Consider the following 13605-nt stretch of genomic DNA (forward strand, 5'->3'; position numbering starts at 1 on the left):
CATACGGCTGAATCTACCTCCAGCATGTCCTGCATCAGTCTGATTCTTCAAACTGTGTAGCCTGCAGAGCGATTGAAGGTTATTATGGCCAAAGTTTCATCAGGATCAGATAGTCTTTCACCCCCCATCTATGTCCAAAACAACCAGAGACAGATCCACCCTGACTCATACTGCTACTGTCGTCCACAACTATTCAATCTAACTCACAGCTAGGAGCTACTTACAAAAGACTTCTCATTTAAACTTAAAGATGGCATCGGCTTGTGTATCGCAAACTTCCAGTGAGACTGACAGCGATGCCACTGATAGATACGTTGCGTAATTTGGGCTAAATGTGCAGTATAATTTGCAAAATTTTGCAAGTACAAATGGTGCATTGTCTGTTGTCAGTAGTATAGCGATGTGTGAAGAACTCACACAGAAGTCACTTTCAAACCAAACAGCTTTCTTCTGCTCAACGCTGCAAATTTAAGTGAACAACTTGAACCTGTTGCGAAATCTGCTTTTGAAATGACAATTTCACCCGCCAAAAATTCAGCAAACAATGACAACTGCAACTTAAGGTCAGCATATCAACAATACTCTATTTACTGTAAGTCTGATGCCACGTGTCATTGTTTTCAGATTACAAAAACAAACAAAAAATGGTGCTAATATACATTTAGGCTAACTGAGACTTGTCATAGCATTTGTGTATCGTTGCTCTTTTGCTGATTTTGATTGCTTCCATTGTCCTCATTTGTAAGTCGCTTTGGATAAAAGCGTCAGCTAAATGACTAAATGTAAATATACAACATGTTGTAATACTACAAACCAAAAAAAATCATGATTCTAACTTTTATCTCCATACCAAAATCTCAGTTGGCCAGACAGTGATTCATCTTTTCTGAATCAATAAATTATTAGTGTCCGGAACACAGTGAGTTCAGAGACTGTAGTGTACACCGTGAGTTTTTAAAAGCTTAGCTTTAATCTGTGCTATAAATAAATTAAGTAGTAGAGATAGTATTCTCAATCGTAATAGAGTGGAGGCTTGGAACTGGAAACATTATTAGATACGTCACAACTTAATAAGTATATTGTGCACACAGACCTTTTTATGCAAAGCAAATTAGAGTGCATTCAGGGTATTTTATCAGTTTGTGTGTTCCCTGCAAACCAAATCTATGACCATCCTTTTGCAAGTGCCATTCTCTACTGTTAAGCTACAGGAGCTCCTCAAAGCAATAATAGCATTAAAATCAAATATCTTGAAAGAAGTGTTACAATTGGGTTATGTTGAGGGTGTTCTGTTCTCGAGGATGAACTGAACTTTACATTTAATTGTAAATTCCACTTTATTTATTATTATCTAGATATTGAATTTCTCATTGCTAACATGTCAAGATATGAATCTGGAGTCAAAATCTAGCTGACATCTAAGTATTCTCCTGTCAAGTAGTATGAAATGTTAAAGACTGGAATCAATATATATTAAAATTTAATTCTCCAGTTCTTACAAAGTTAAAGGTAACATAACTGCATGACTGACAAAAGAGAACTATTGGTTAAAATAAATAACAAGGACTCTTATTTTGTCAACCATTTTCACTTATGCTTTATGGAAGCAGTGACTATAGGAGCAATGGGCATCATTTGTGGAGTATTTTCTACCTTTCAACTAATTCTTTAAAAATATAGATGTTTTCCTGTTTGATTGTGCCTGTGTTAGAACAGTGTTTGTGGGGGTGTTTCTTTCTTGAAGTCAGAACATGTGCTTTTTTTCATCCAAGATTACAATGTGAAGCAATAAAACTGTCCAGACCTGAAACCCACCACCATTTAATGAAAAAAGAAAGAAAAAAATCAAACATTACTACAGCCTGACAGGATATTAAAATCTTTATAGTTCCTTTGTCAAGAAACAATCACAATGTTCTCTGATGGCCACCATCTAAACCAGAAACACTGGTAAAGCTTGTCACAGACTACAGTCCTTCCCATGGCAGCACAACCGAAGTGTGACAGCTGGTCAGAGTGAGAGAGGAGGTGAGAGGAGAGAGAGTTCTACGCCCGAGTGCACGTGTAGACACAGAGACAGGGCGTTTTATGGGAAGCTGATGGGACCTTGATTGACTGACTCTAGGACCCATGAGGCCATGCAGGGGATATGGTGACTGGCAGGTCAATCAGGACCTCAGCCCAGCCAGCCGGCCAATCAATTATCAGAGCCGATGGGGAGATAGGATCAGGAGCGCCACGCTTGACATGGCCTGACCCCATTGCCTCCTTAATGCTGGGACTGTTTAAAGAGTAATGCAGCCCGGGTCTGAAGGACGCACCTCAGCATCATAACTATAACTGACCTCTCAGTGGCTTTTCATATAAATAAGCAGATACTCTCCAGGCTGATTTACTATAATACCACCCATAAAGAGAACCAAACAGTTGAAGTCAAATACACAATAATCCACGTCAGATTTATAAGAAGGCAGTTAAAACTTTTTCAGTGTGTACTAGTTACTAATTTTAGGAGCAGAAGTTCTCAAACAGTGAAGGTATGTCCACCAAACTTTCGAAAAGTATGAAATTGTCAATATTATGGAGAGAATAATATTGAATGTAGTGTCATTTTAGTATTACTTATATACTATTGTTGTAGTTTTTATTTTTTTTAATATACGTTCAGTTTACATTTCAATTTTAATTGAACTTTTAGAAACTTTGTGTTTTTTGTTAGTTTTATGAGGGTTTTCTATATTTCTATTTATTTTTTATACATTTTTATATTTCAACTTATTTCAGTTAGTTTCAAAGGCAACATTTCTAATACGTTTAATTTAATTTAATGTTATTTTTTTATTTTATATTTATATTTTATGTCAGTTTTATTACAATTACTCGAAACAATTTTTAATAGTTTAAGTTCTAGGTAACAATAACAAAAAGCTTGAAAGTCACCAGACAAGCTGAAAAAACACCAGTTTTATGGAAAGACCCTGATACTTTTAATCTACATGAATGTGTAGAACTTATGTTAGACAGCAGATCTTGGTGCTTTAGAAAAAGAAGACCAACTGTCTTCACATAAATCTGATCCAGCATTACAGTGAGCTCCTACAGAATGGTGGTGGGGTGATGGTTTAGACAAAGACTACACTTCTCTTCAAGGTCTTACTCATGATCTCTTTAACTTTGACGTTTGACCCTTCATAGCTCATAGTGGGGATCATCCAAGCAGCAGAGCTGCCCGCTATGGATATGGGTGGCACTTCTGACCCCTATGTGAAGGTCTACCTTCTTCCAGACAAGAAGAAGAAATTTGAGACCAAGGTCCACCGGAAGACACTGAATCCCGTTTTCAATGAGCAATTCACCTTTAAGGTAGGTCACAAACCTAACAGAATTGAATTATAACAAGTGATTTCTCATTGGATCCGTGCGTTTGCATTCTACTCATGCAGTATATAGAGTTATTTCTGACTACTTCTTCTGGTGTATTAACAAGACAGTAAATGGCACGATGCGTTGGAGTAATTACATGTAAACATGCAGATGGACTCCTGCAGGTGTCTGTCATCCGGAAAGTAGAATAATTTCTATTTTGAATGTTCAGTAGAGATTTCTGATTCATTTTTATAGGACGTCATGTGGCTAGAAAGACCTTTTTGTGTAATTACCGCACTCAGACCTCTAGACTTCTATTAAATTGCTAAGTGAAGTGTTGGAATTCCTAAAAGAATTGTAAAGGACTGTTTGCGTGTTTGGTTCTTGTTTAGCCTAGCGCAATTTCAACTATGACAAGGTACCTTGAGAATGAGAAATGAGCTGCACGCCAACATAGAGAGAGATAACCACAGAGCTCTGACATGTAATCACAAGTGCCTTCATTATTGAAATGAAGAGACTGGAGAGCTGGTGTGTGTGATAGCGTCAAGGACAAAATAGCAACCCTTGGGTCTTATCTCTTTCCCGGCCAATCAAGCAGTTTGTCGCCATGTTGGAACAAGTCCTTCGGGATAATGAGTTTTGTCTGAAAAAAAAACAGCTCAATTGGAGGTAATCAAGAATCAAATCTCTCTCTCTTTCTCTTGCGCACATGCAATTGTCCTATAGCTTCATCCCAGCATCTCAGCGTTAGATAAGTTCCGTAACTGGAATTGAGAGAGATTAGAATGGTAGGTATGCATGCTATTAATTTCACCCCTCATATCCTACAGGTTCCCTACACTGAGCTTGGAGGGAAAACTCTGGTGATGACGGTGTATGACTTTGACCGCTTCTCCAAACACGATGCTATTGGAGACGTGAAGGTGCCCATGAATAAGGTCGACTTTAGTCATGTGACTGAGGAGTGGAGGGACCTCCAGAGCGCTGAGAAAGAAGAGGTAAAAAGCTCATATGCATGGGTGGCAATAACCTGTTCCCTGGTAATGTGCTTGAATATTAGCTTTTGTGTGAATAGTCCATCTTTATTGCCTGACCTTCTGGAGCACAAGTGGGATTTTTGCCAATTCAGTTGTTCACTAGTAGTGATTCTTCCTAGTGACTTGAATCTTTTCAAACCATTCATACAGAAAATTTACATCATATCCATTCACATTCAGATTTTTTTGCTGAAGTTAACATTGTTATACCAGTTGGCAGCAACTGCTAAGTGAATGAGTCAAAATATTTTTTGGTTTTTGTTTTTCTAGACATGTGATCTCAACATGGAGACCCATTTTGTGTAAAATTAGAGTTTTTATTAGGCTACTGAAACGATACATCCTCGCAGATTTAGAATATAGTAAAATAATTTTTTTTTATTTAAAAATAAATGTAACTTTTTAAAAATAAGAAAAAGTGTGCACCTTTACAAGATTTGCTGTATACAATGGAAACGCAGACAAATTGCAGTAGATGCATTCATCAGTTTTTGACAGACCAGTGTTTTACCCCGATGGCATCTGTTGGCATTGGCGCTTGTTTTGTCTGATTGAACATATTGAATCGTGTTTGTCGGGTCTTGGAATGTCTGAGAAATTACGTACTGTAATCTGGTGAGTGTCGCCATTGGTCTGTCTGTGCAATGTGAATTAGCCTTTATGCTCCCCGTGTTTTTCTTTAACAAATCCACCAAATAAGTTTGAAATGTTCCCAAATGTTAACTCGTATATTGAAAAGGTTGTACACAACAAGAGTAAATATAATTTAGCAGGAGCTGCATGGAAATGTACTAACTGTACAAGTGCAAGACTTGAGGGCTATCCATCTTCAATGGAAATGTCAGTTTAATCAGCTGGGCCGTGCCACATTTTTATTCATAAAAAGTGTGACTTTCCAAGCAGTGGTTGGGGAGATTCAATTTTCATGGTAAATGTCATGGAATATAGCATTTAAGCCATGGTTTCTATGGGAACCTTGTTTTTGTGCCACGGTTCCTTGGTGTAAAGGTTAATTATGACGCCGTCAAAAGCCTGCTGAGGGCAGAGATTTGAAGGCTATCTACATACGTTGAAGGTTGCTCTTTGAGTTTGTGCTTCTGTTACACTCCATGTCCGATGAACTAACGGAGCACTCCAAGCACTGCTTGAGAAAGCTAGAGCGTATTGACTTTTATCAAAGAATCTCTAGAGTGGTGTCCTGAGGGTGGCACTTTAAGTGCCTGTAAAAAACTAAATGAAAATCGATTGTAAAATGCCGTAGATTCTTGTAGTTCCACCCAGTTCGGTCCTCTTTGCTCTTTTTTTTCCTACACAATTTTAAAAAGAGGAGAAAAAAAATCTCGGCAGTCGATTCAACTTATTTACCTTGTAGGACTTACCTTGTTTAATTAAACTATGAAATGTTATTTTTCCATTCTGATGACCTTTTAATTGACAGAAAATTGATTGTGTGGAAATGGCATCAGCCAGTTGAAAGTAAAGTGATGTAACCTTTTCCCCCTTCCTGTTGTTTTCTATATGTCACATGTGTTTGTGTCCATGTTTATTAGAATGGCTCCTGAAATATTAATGCAATGTGTGTACGTGTAAATGTATTTTCAGTGTTTACCGGTGCAGCTACATTTGTGGAAAATTAATCAGATTCAAATAATACAAACACTATGCTCCTCAATTCAGTTTCTCTTATAAATCCTGTTGGGTGGGCGAACGTAAAAAAAAAATGTTTTGTGTAAAGGGGAATATTTTAGTCTTTTGTGCTAGCAAAATTATTTTAGCTGGAGATGTTTCGGTTTGGCTTTGCTTCTAAAGAAATGTTGATTTTTGTTAGAGAATTCATTTAGTGAATACATTTGACCAGGTTTTCAGGTTCGGTTTTTCTCTTTACCTTGACAATGATGTCCCTGATTGAACTTTTCTCTGCCACTCACAGCAAGAGAAGCTGGGTGACATCTGTTTCTCTCTGCGGTATGTGCCCACTGCTGGCAAATTGACCGTGGTCGTTCTGGAGGCCAAGAACCTGAAGAAGATGGATGTCGGTGGCCTGTCAGGTGAGTCCAGTTACTGAGTCACACTGTCAGCTGGACCCTGGCACAAAGGTTGTGCCATTATGTGACAGTTTAGGACAGTGTCTCTTGTTGCCAGCTGTCATGACAATTAATTTGTATGTCTTTAAATACAAAGTGATATCAAAATGGCTTCTATTTGCCCTTCTTAACCCTGTAAAACCTGATATATGAATAGTCAGAAAAATCTATTATTCTTTTTTTTTTTAATGGAACTGTTTATTGAACCTATAGACAAAATTGAAAAAAAAAAGTTTGCATATCTGTTGGATACATCAGTCTTATATGACTCATAGGAGAAAATTTAAATTCCTCAGTTTGAGGAAGTTTGAGGAACTTTTTATCTCCCCATAATATGTTTTAGAAATATTTATATATACACACACCAGTCAAAGGTTTTTGAACAGTAAGATTTCTTAATGTTTTTTAAATAATTCTCTTCTGCTCACCAAGCCTGCATTTGAAGGATCATGTGACACAGAAGACTAGAGTAATTATGCTGAAAATGTAGCTTTCATTTCAGAATTAATTTCATTTTAAAATATATTCAAATAGAAAGCAGTTATTTTAAATAGTAAAAATATTTCACAATATTACTACTTAAAATCCCTGTTTTCTATTTTAATGTACAGTATGTTAAAATGTTATTTATTCCTGTGATGACAAATCTGAATTTTCAGCAGTCATTACTCCAGTCACTTGATCCTTCAGAAATCATTCTAATATTCTGATTTGCTGCTCAAAAAACATGAGTTGATTTTTTCAGGTTTCTTTGATGAATAGAAAGTGCGGAAGAACAGCATTTATCTGAAATAGAAATCTTTTGTAACATTATAAATGTTTTATCATCACTTTTGGTAAATTTAAAGCATCCTTGCTAAATAAAAGGTTCTTACTGTTCAAAAACTTTTGACTGGTAGTGTGTGCAGGTGGGGGAAAAATCTTAAAATATTACAATAATATCATAGCCTAACATGTTTGCATCCAGTCAAATTCCTGCCTTACATAATTTTTCAGCTGAATACACTAAGAAGATGCATTGTGTTGTGAATGCTCTTTTCATGTTGTCTTTAACACGGTTTCAAAACCCTTTCATTTTCTCATAGCTGCACGAGGTTGTCTGTATGTAAATGCAAAGTCATTTTTAGTATATCTTTCGCTTTTAAAATCATGTAATGCGTATACAGTCATTCACAGCTACAAATCCCAAGGGCATCGAAATGTGGCTTGAAATGATCCGACACTTTCCGAGCCTACGGCTGTGCTGTGCTTTATCAGCTGAAGTAATATTCGGCTCTGGTGAATACATTAATACATTTTCACTGAGTAAATTTACAGCTCGCCGTTCACAAATCAGTCCTCATCTGTGCCATAACCACTTATGAAAAACGGCCCGGTCTTGTCCCTCTATACTTCCCCACCTCCCTCGCCGGTTCTCTCGCACCTGGTCTGTCTCGATCCTGCTGTCAGAGAGGCGGACAGGCCATCAGTACCAGACCCACCTGCTGGGAGCCAAGAGGCCTGACGTTTACTTCTCATCACTCAGAAAGAGAAGAACAGCTATTAGCAAACTTTCTCGCTCTCTCCAGTCCATTAGCGATCCAGATTAAAGCCGGCTATAAACTGTCAGTCACGTTTCATAAGGTACTCCAACACGCCGCTGAAATTAACACCGTTAACAGTTCTATTTAGGGGTTTGTGTTTAGAGGACTATAGTTTTCACGATGTGATAACTACACCCCAAACCTCCTATTGAGTTTCATTGTAGGGCTTGTTGAATTGGTCGTTTGCCAGATCGATCAAATCCTGTGTGAAAATTGTGCAGTTAAGGGTGCTTTCACCATCAATTACTGGGTTTTTGCCAGACTCCGACGGTTTGTTTTGTGAAATTAACCTTTTTGACAAAGCGCTCAGTGTTTCCACTGATTTTACTAGAAAAACATTTCTGTCCCTGCATTCTCTCTCTGCTTTTCTTCTTGTTCCAAGTTCGTGAAAATGGCTCAGATTTAATTGTTGTTATAGGGGGAGTTGTTCTCCCAAAGGAATCACTTCAGAGCATGTCCAAAGAGTTGTCACATGATTAGAAACAATAGGCCCGCATGGATCATGCCAATAATTAGTGACTGTTTCCATTGTGATTCAGCTACAGGGAGGACGACTCATCAGAACACTATAATTTATCCTTTTCTCTATTCAAACCCTGTTTACTCTCCGTAATCACACAAGATGTGGTTGTTGCAGCTAAAATAAATGTTATTTGGATTAATTCATCAGAGCTGTGCTTACCAATTTCTGTATTTTTCCTCATTATGCTTTTTGTGGTTTAGATTATTACTTGAATATGCATATATACAAATTGTATTTGCATTGGCATTTAGGTTATGCAGTATATCGGTTCATGTGTGTTCTGTGAATAGAACTCGTGACTATGGCATTGCTAGTGCCATGTTATATTGCTTAAGCTACTGTACTTTTTCAAAGCCTCAAAAGGCATTTGGACACTTCATTCACACTTAAGGGATAGTTCACCCAAAAATGAAAATTCTGTCATTAATTACTCACCCCCATGTTATTCCAAACCCGTAAGACCTTCTTTAATCTTCGGAACAATCCGAGAGCTTTCTGACCCTGCATAGACAGCAACACAACTGACACATTCAAGGCCCAGAAAGGTAGTAAGGACATCATTAAAATAGTCTGTCGTAAACACGCATCGAAGTCTGACACGGAACAGAAGAAATTGTTGAATAAAGTCGTTATTTTTGTTTTCTTTGTGCACAAAACGTATTCTTGTTTCTTCATAACATTACGGTTGAATCACTGATGTCACATGGACTATTTTAATGATGTCCTTACTACTTTTCTGGGCTTTGAACGTGTCAGTTGTGTTGCTGTCTATGCAGATCTTACAGGTTTGGAACATGATGGAGAGTAATTAATGACAGAATTTTAATTTCTGGGTGAACTATTCCTTTAAATTTGTAAGAATGTATCAGATATCAAAATATCAAATCCAGTATCATTAATTTCAAAACAATCAATCAATTGATCAATTAATATTGATTAATTGATCGATTGATTGATTGTTTTATATATACATAATAAATATACACAGTACACACACATTTATTATGTAAACAAAAACTTTTGTTTTGGATGCGATTAATCACGATTAATCGCTTGACAGCATTAATTTAAACAAAATAGGGGTTGAAATTGGCACAGTTTTTTAAATGAGCATTTATATACAGTGGGTACGGAAAGTATTCAGACCCCCTTAAATTTTTCACTCTTTGTTATATTGCAGCCATTTGCTAAAATCATTTAAGTTAATTTTTTTTCCTCATTAATGTACACACAGCACCCCATATTGACAGAAAAACACAGAATTGTTGACATTTTTGCAGATTTATTAAAAAAGAAAAAAAATTTAAGGGGGTCTGAATACTTTCCGTACCCACTGTAGCTGAGGGTGAATGCAGTACATGCAGTCCACCACTAGGAGACACCTATGAGTCTGTAGACCATACCTGACTGAATGCCTATGTTCCAGAGCCAATGAAAACATACCACATCAGAGACAAGGGCCAGTTTTATTTTCACTTGGATTTTCAGTATCCCTTCTAGATGAGCTTCTCAATTGACTATATGAACCATAAACACAAGTCATTACAGGCACTGCCAACTACTTGAACCACAAACTTCTGGCTTGGCTTCTGTGTGAGTGTAGATTACCACAGATTTCCCCAACAACCTCAAACCTCAGGCACTCTGTTGCCAAGCAACCAGGCAAAAGCACCACCGTTAATAGTGTTAGACCTGGAGAAGTTCTGTTTAAGTTCAACATCATAAATAGCCCTACTGCGTGTTTTCACCTTATTAAACGTGGATGGAGCGAGCGGCCAGAGCTCTGAAGATCCTGCAATGTTAGTGTAAGTTCAACAGGAGGTGCTGTGCTGCTCTATTATGAGAAATCTATCTTTGCATCTCATATAGACTGAATAAAATGTTTTAGCATGCATTCCATATGTGATCCCCCTGTCAGACTGTGAAGTTTCATGAATGCATAAGGAAAATAAGAAAGCATACTTTTTTGTTGTATCACAAAGACCTTTTTCATGTATAATACCTTTAAAAAATGCATTTAAAATTGATTTTGTGCCACTCAGAGCCATACCAATGTTCTTTAAGTTACAGGGCATAGTCCTGTACAGTTTTTACAACAGATACAAAATGCTTTTAATTGATAGGAAATGCAGTATAAACAATACTATTTTGAAATAGTATTACAATTTAAAATGACTGTTTCTATTTTGATATAGTTTAAAATGTAATTTAAAGCTGAATTTTCAGCAGCCAATTTTAGCAGTCTTCAGAGTCACATGATCCTTCAGAAATCATTTCTCATTATAATTATTATTTGTATTAAAAATATCAAAAATCAGTTTGTTTGTTTTTAACCATGATATATTGGGAAACTGATCAGCAGTTTGCTTTCTGAATGACTAATTTGCCATTTAAAACTCCTCAGTCTGCATGTATAGCTAATTCAGTTTAGACAGTTTGCTAGAATTTTTAGTGTCTGTGGTGTGAAACTGATGAAGAACTATACATGTCACTGCGAGACACTGACCGCGTTGCCAGATCCAGCTATTATAAGCTTTCTTGGCCTGATCTTTTCCTCTTAATTTGACACTTTGGAAAGTTAGTAAAGTGGGAAGTTGCAGTTTAGGGTTAGCAATAGCTTTATCTTATCTTATTTACAAAATGACTTATTTGAACAAATTTTGGTTTATTTTATTTATTTTTTGGTTTTTATTTGTTTTCATAGCAATATCTGGCAACACTGCATCATTGACACAAAACAAGTAGGTTACAGAATTAAATGAAATACCCAAACACTGGCCATGAAGAAGTCTATGCTATTTCATTCAATATAGAAGGTAATCTTTCACAGTCATGTTATAAACATTCATAAGAGCACTAGACAAAGCTATCATTTATATAGCAATGCTTATTAATGAAATCTATAACAGTAATGTTGCATGAATAATACAAAATATATATAAAATTATCCACCCCTAACCTATAGTAAAATATTAACAAATTTTGATGCAATAAATATGGTCTAATTTAACAATGTTCATCCAATGTTCAGAGAAAACATCTTTCACAAACATCTACTGTCTCTTTTAAAGTTTTTAGTGTACAAGTTGTATTTTTGTAGGTGTTATTATAGCACAATTCTTAATTTTCAAACCCTGGTTATGGCCATGGTCTTACACACCCTCAGCTTATGATCAGTGAGATCTACACTTTCAAAAACTGCATGCCTCAGATTTTGTGCTGCCCTACTCCTAATATGGTATGGGTGAAGAGTTCAGCATGCCTTCTAGGTCTCTCTCTCTTTCTCTTGCTCTGTTTGGAATGTGCTACTCTGGCTTTTTTAGAGAGATAAAAACTATTTAGATCAGTTGCAAAATGAAGAGGGAATTGAAAATACCAGAGATTTTTTTAAATCTCTTTTGGGGCAGAGCAGAGAAGGATGATGGTGACAGAAAGAGACATATCAGGGAGAGAAAAAGTAAAATGAAATGACATATTGGACAAAAGGTAATTCTGAAACATGGTTACATCTGTCAAATTCAACCATTTCTCACCTCAATAACCACTGCTACATCCATTTTGTATTGTAAGGCTCAGAAAGGCATATGACATCTCCCCTCTTTAAGTCTCATTATAACATACAAAACATACCTTAACTCCCTTTTTAAAAGTTGCCAGGGCCAAGCATATCCACAAACTCATAGAAAATAACCAAAACAATCCAAGGTTTTTATTTAGCACAGTGGCTAGATTAACAAATAACCAGACGCCACCCGATCTAAATATTCCCTCACAGTTTTCCCCATTGACATCCCGTGGTAACTAGGATTTACACAAGCTTCAGTCTGGATCCAGAACACCTGAGAAGAGATGATGCCAACCCCTCAGAGGACCTCAGATGATGCAAACCCTGAAACAACATACAGAACTACCACATTTTGCTATAAGTTTGATTGCATCATATAATAATTGCTGTTAATAGTGTTCATCGTCTGTTTGATTACGTCTTTAATTGATTTTTCCGTACATTAACTGACAGTCACCACTGATAAGCTACCACTAAATATTGTAGAAACTTAATTTGCTGTAAAGTTGCTTTGCAACGATTTGTATCGTGAAAAGCGCTATACAAATAAACTTGAATTGAATTGAATTGAATTGAATTGAATTTTTCAAAAAGGAAGATGTATAGATGTAGAATCAGATGTTGTTTTGATATTCTATCCTTTATTTGTATTCTGAAGTTTCCATCAAAAAGTGATTCTAAGAGAGGTGAGTCTGAATCAGTACTGGGTGAGGTAAACAGATGAGAGATGCATGATGGAAACAGAATATAGATGCTGGAAAATGATAGATAAGATGGATAGTATTTTGAGGCCCTGGCAGAGATTGATGTGCCTGAATGGCAGTAATGTAACGGGAATACTGGAGGGCACACAGCTGTCATGTGTAAATAAAAGCTTGTACTATCCTAACACATACCACAAGAGATTTGTATTGGAGCCTCAGTAGGAGCTGCAGGTGCTGTATGCAGTGTTATTTTGTGATATTTGGAGAAATGTAAGAATATAATTAAGAATAAAAGATTGCAATATTTTTTTTTTGTTGTTGTTGTAAATACAAAATTGCTAATTTCAACCTTTTGTATTCACTGAAGCTAGGAGTGGTAGTACATTAAAATAATTAAATAAAGTAACTATAAATAATTAAAATAAATTAGTTAAAGTCTGTAATTCCAGACATTAAAAAATGTAATGTTCTTCAGGGTTCACACTCTTTATGGTGAATAAATTAACATAACTTTTTGACAGTTTGTGATAATAAAATAAAATATAAAATAAAATGTTTGTAGACAAAAATAGAAATTTACCTGCTGTTTCTATCTGCTAAAATATTTTAGAACAGAAAAAAATTATTTTAGAGACGAATTTATTCAGTATTGATTATTTTTCATTTTAATACAAATTTACATGACTTAAAGGTGGGGTAAGCGATTTCTGGTAGCCAATGTTGACATTTGAAATCACCAA

General features: G+C 36.2%; 1 protein-coding gene across 6 annotated transcripts in view; it reads left to right on the forward strand.

Annotated features, from left to right (window-relative positions):
• LOC107694178 (synaptotagmin-1-like) overlaps positions 1 to 13605 on the forward strand; it is a 220357-nt gene that overhangs the window by 202433 nt on the left and 4319 nt on the right. For all 6 annotated transcript variants that reach the window (XM_016493803.1, XM_016493802.1, XM_016493804.1 and 3 more), the window contains 3 exons: positions 3196 to 3363; positions 4200 to 4367; positions 6337 to 6454. In XM_016493803.1, coding sequence (XP_016349289.1) covers positions 3196 to 3363; positions 4200 to 4367; positions 6337 to 6454 — 454 coding nt within the window. The remainder of the gene's footprint in view (positions 1 to 3195; positions 3364 to 4199; positions 4368 to 6336; positions 6455 to 13605) is intronic.

Source organism: Sinocyclocheilus anshuiensis, unplaced genomic scaffold (genome assembly GCF_001515605.1).
Source record: "Sinocyclocheilus anshuiensis isolate Anshui unplaced genomic scaffold, SAMN03320099.WGS_v1.1 scaffold1003, whole genome shotgun sequence".
Lineage (NCBI taxonomy): Eukaryota > Metazoa > Chordata > Actinopteri > Cypriniformes > Cyprinidae > Sinocyclocheilus > Sinocyclocheilus anshuiensis.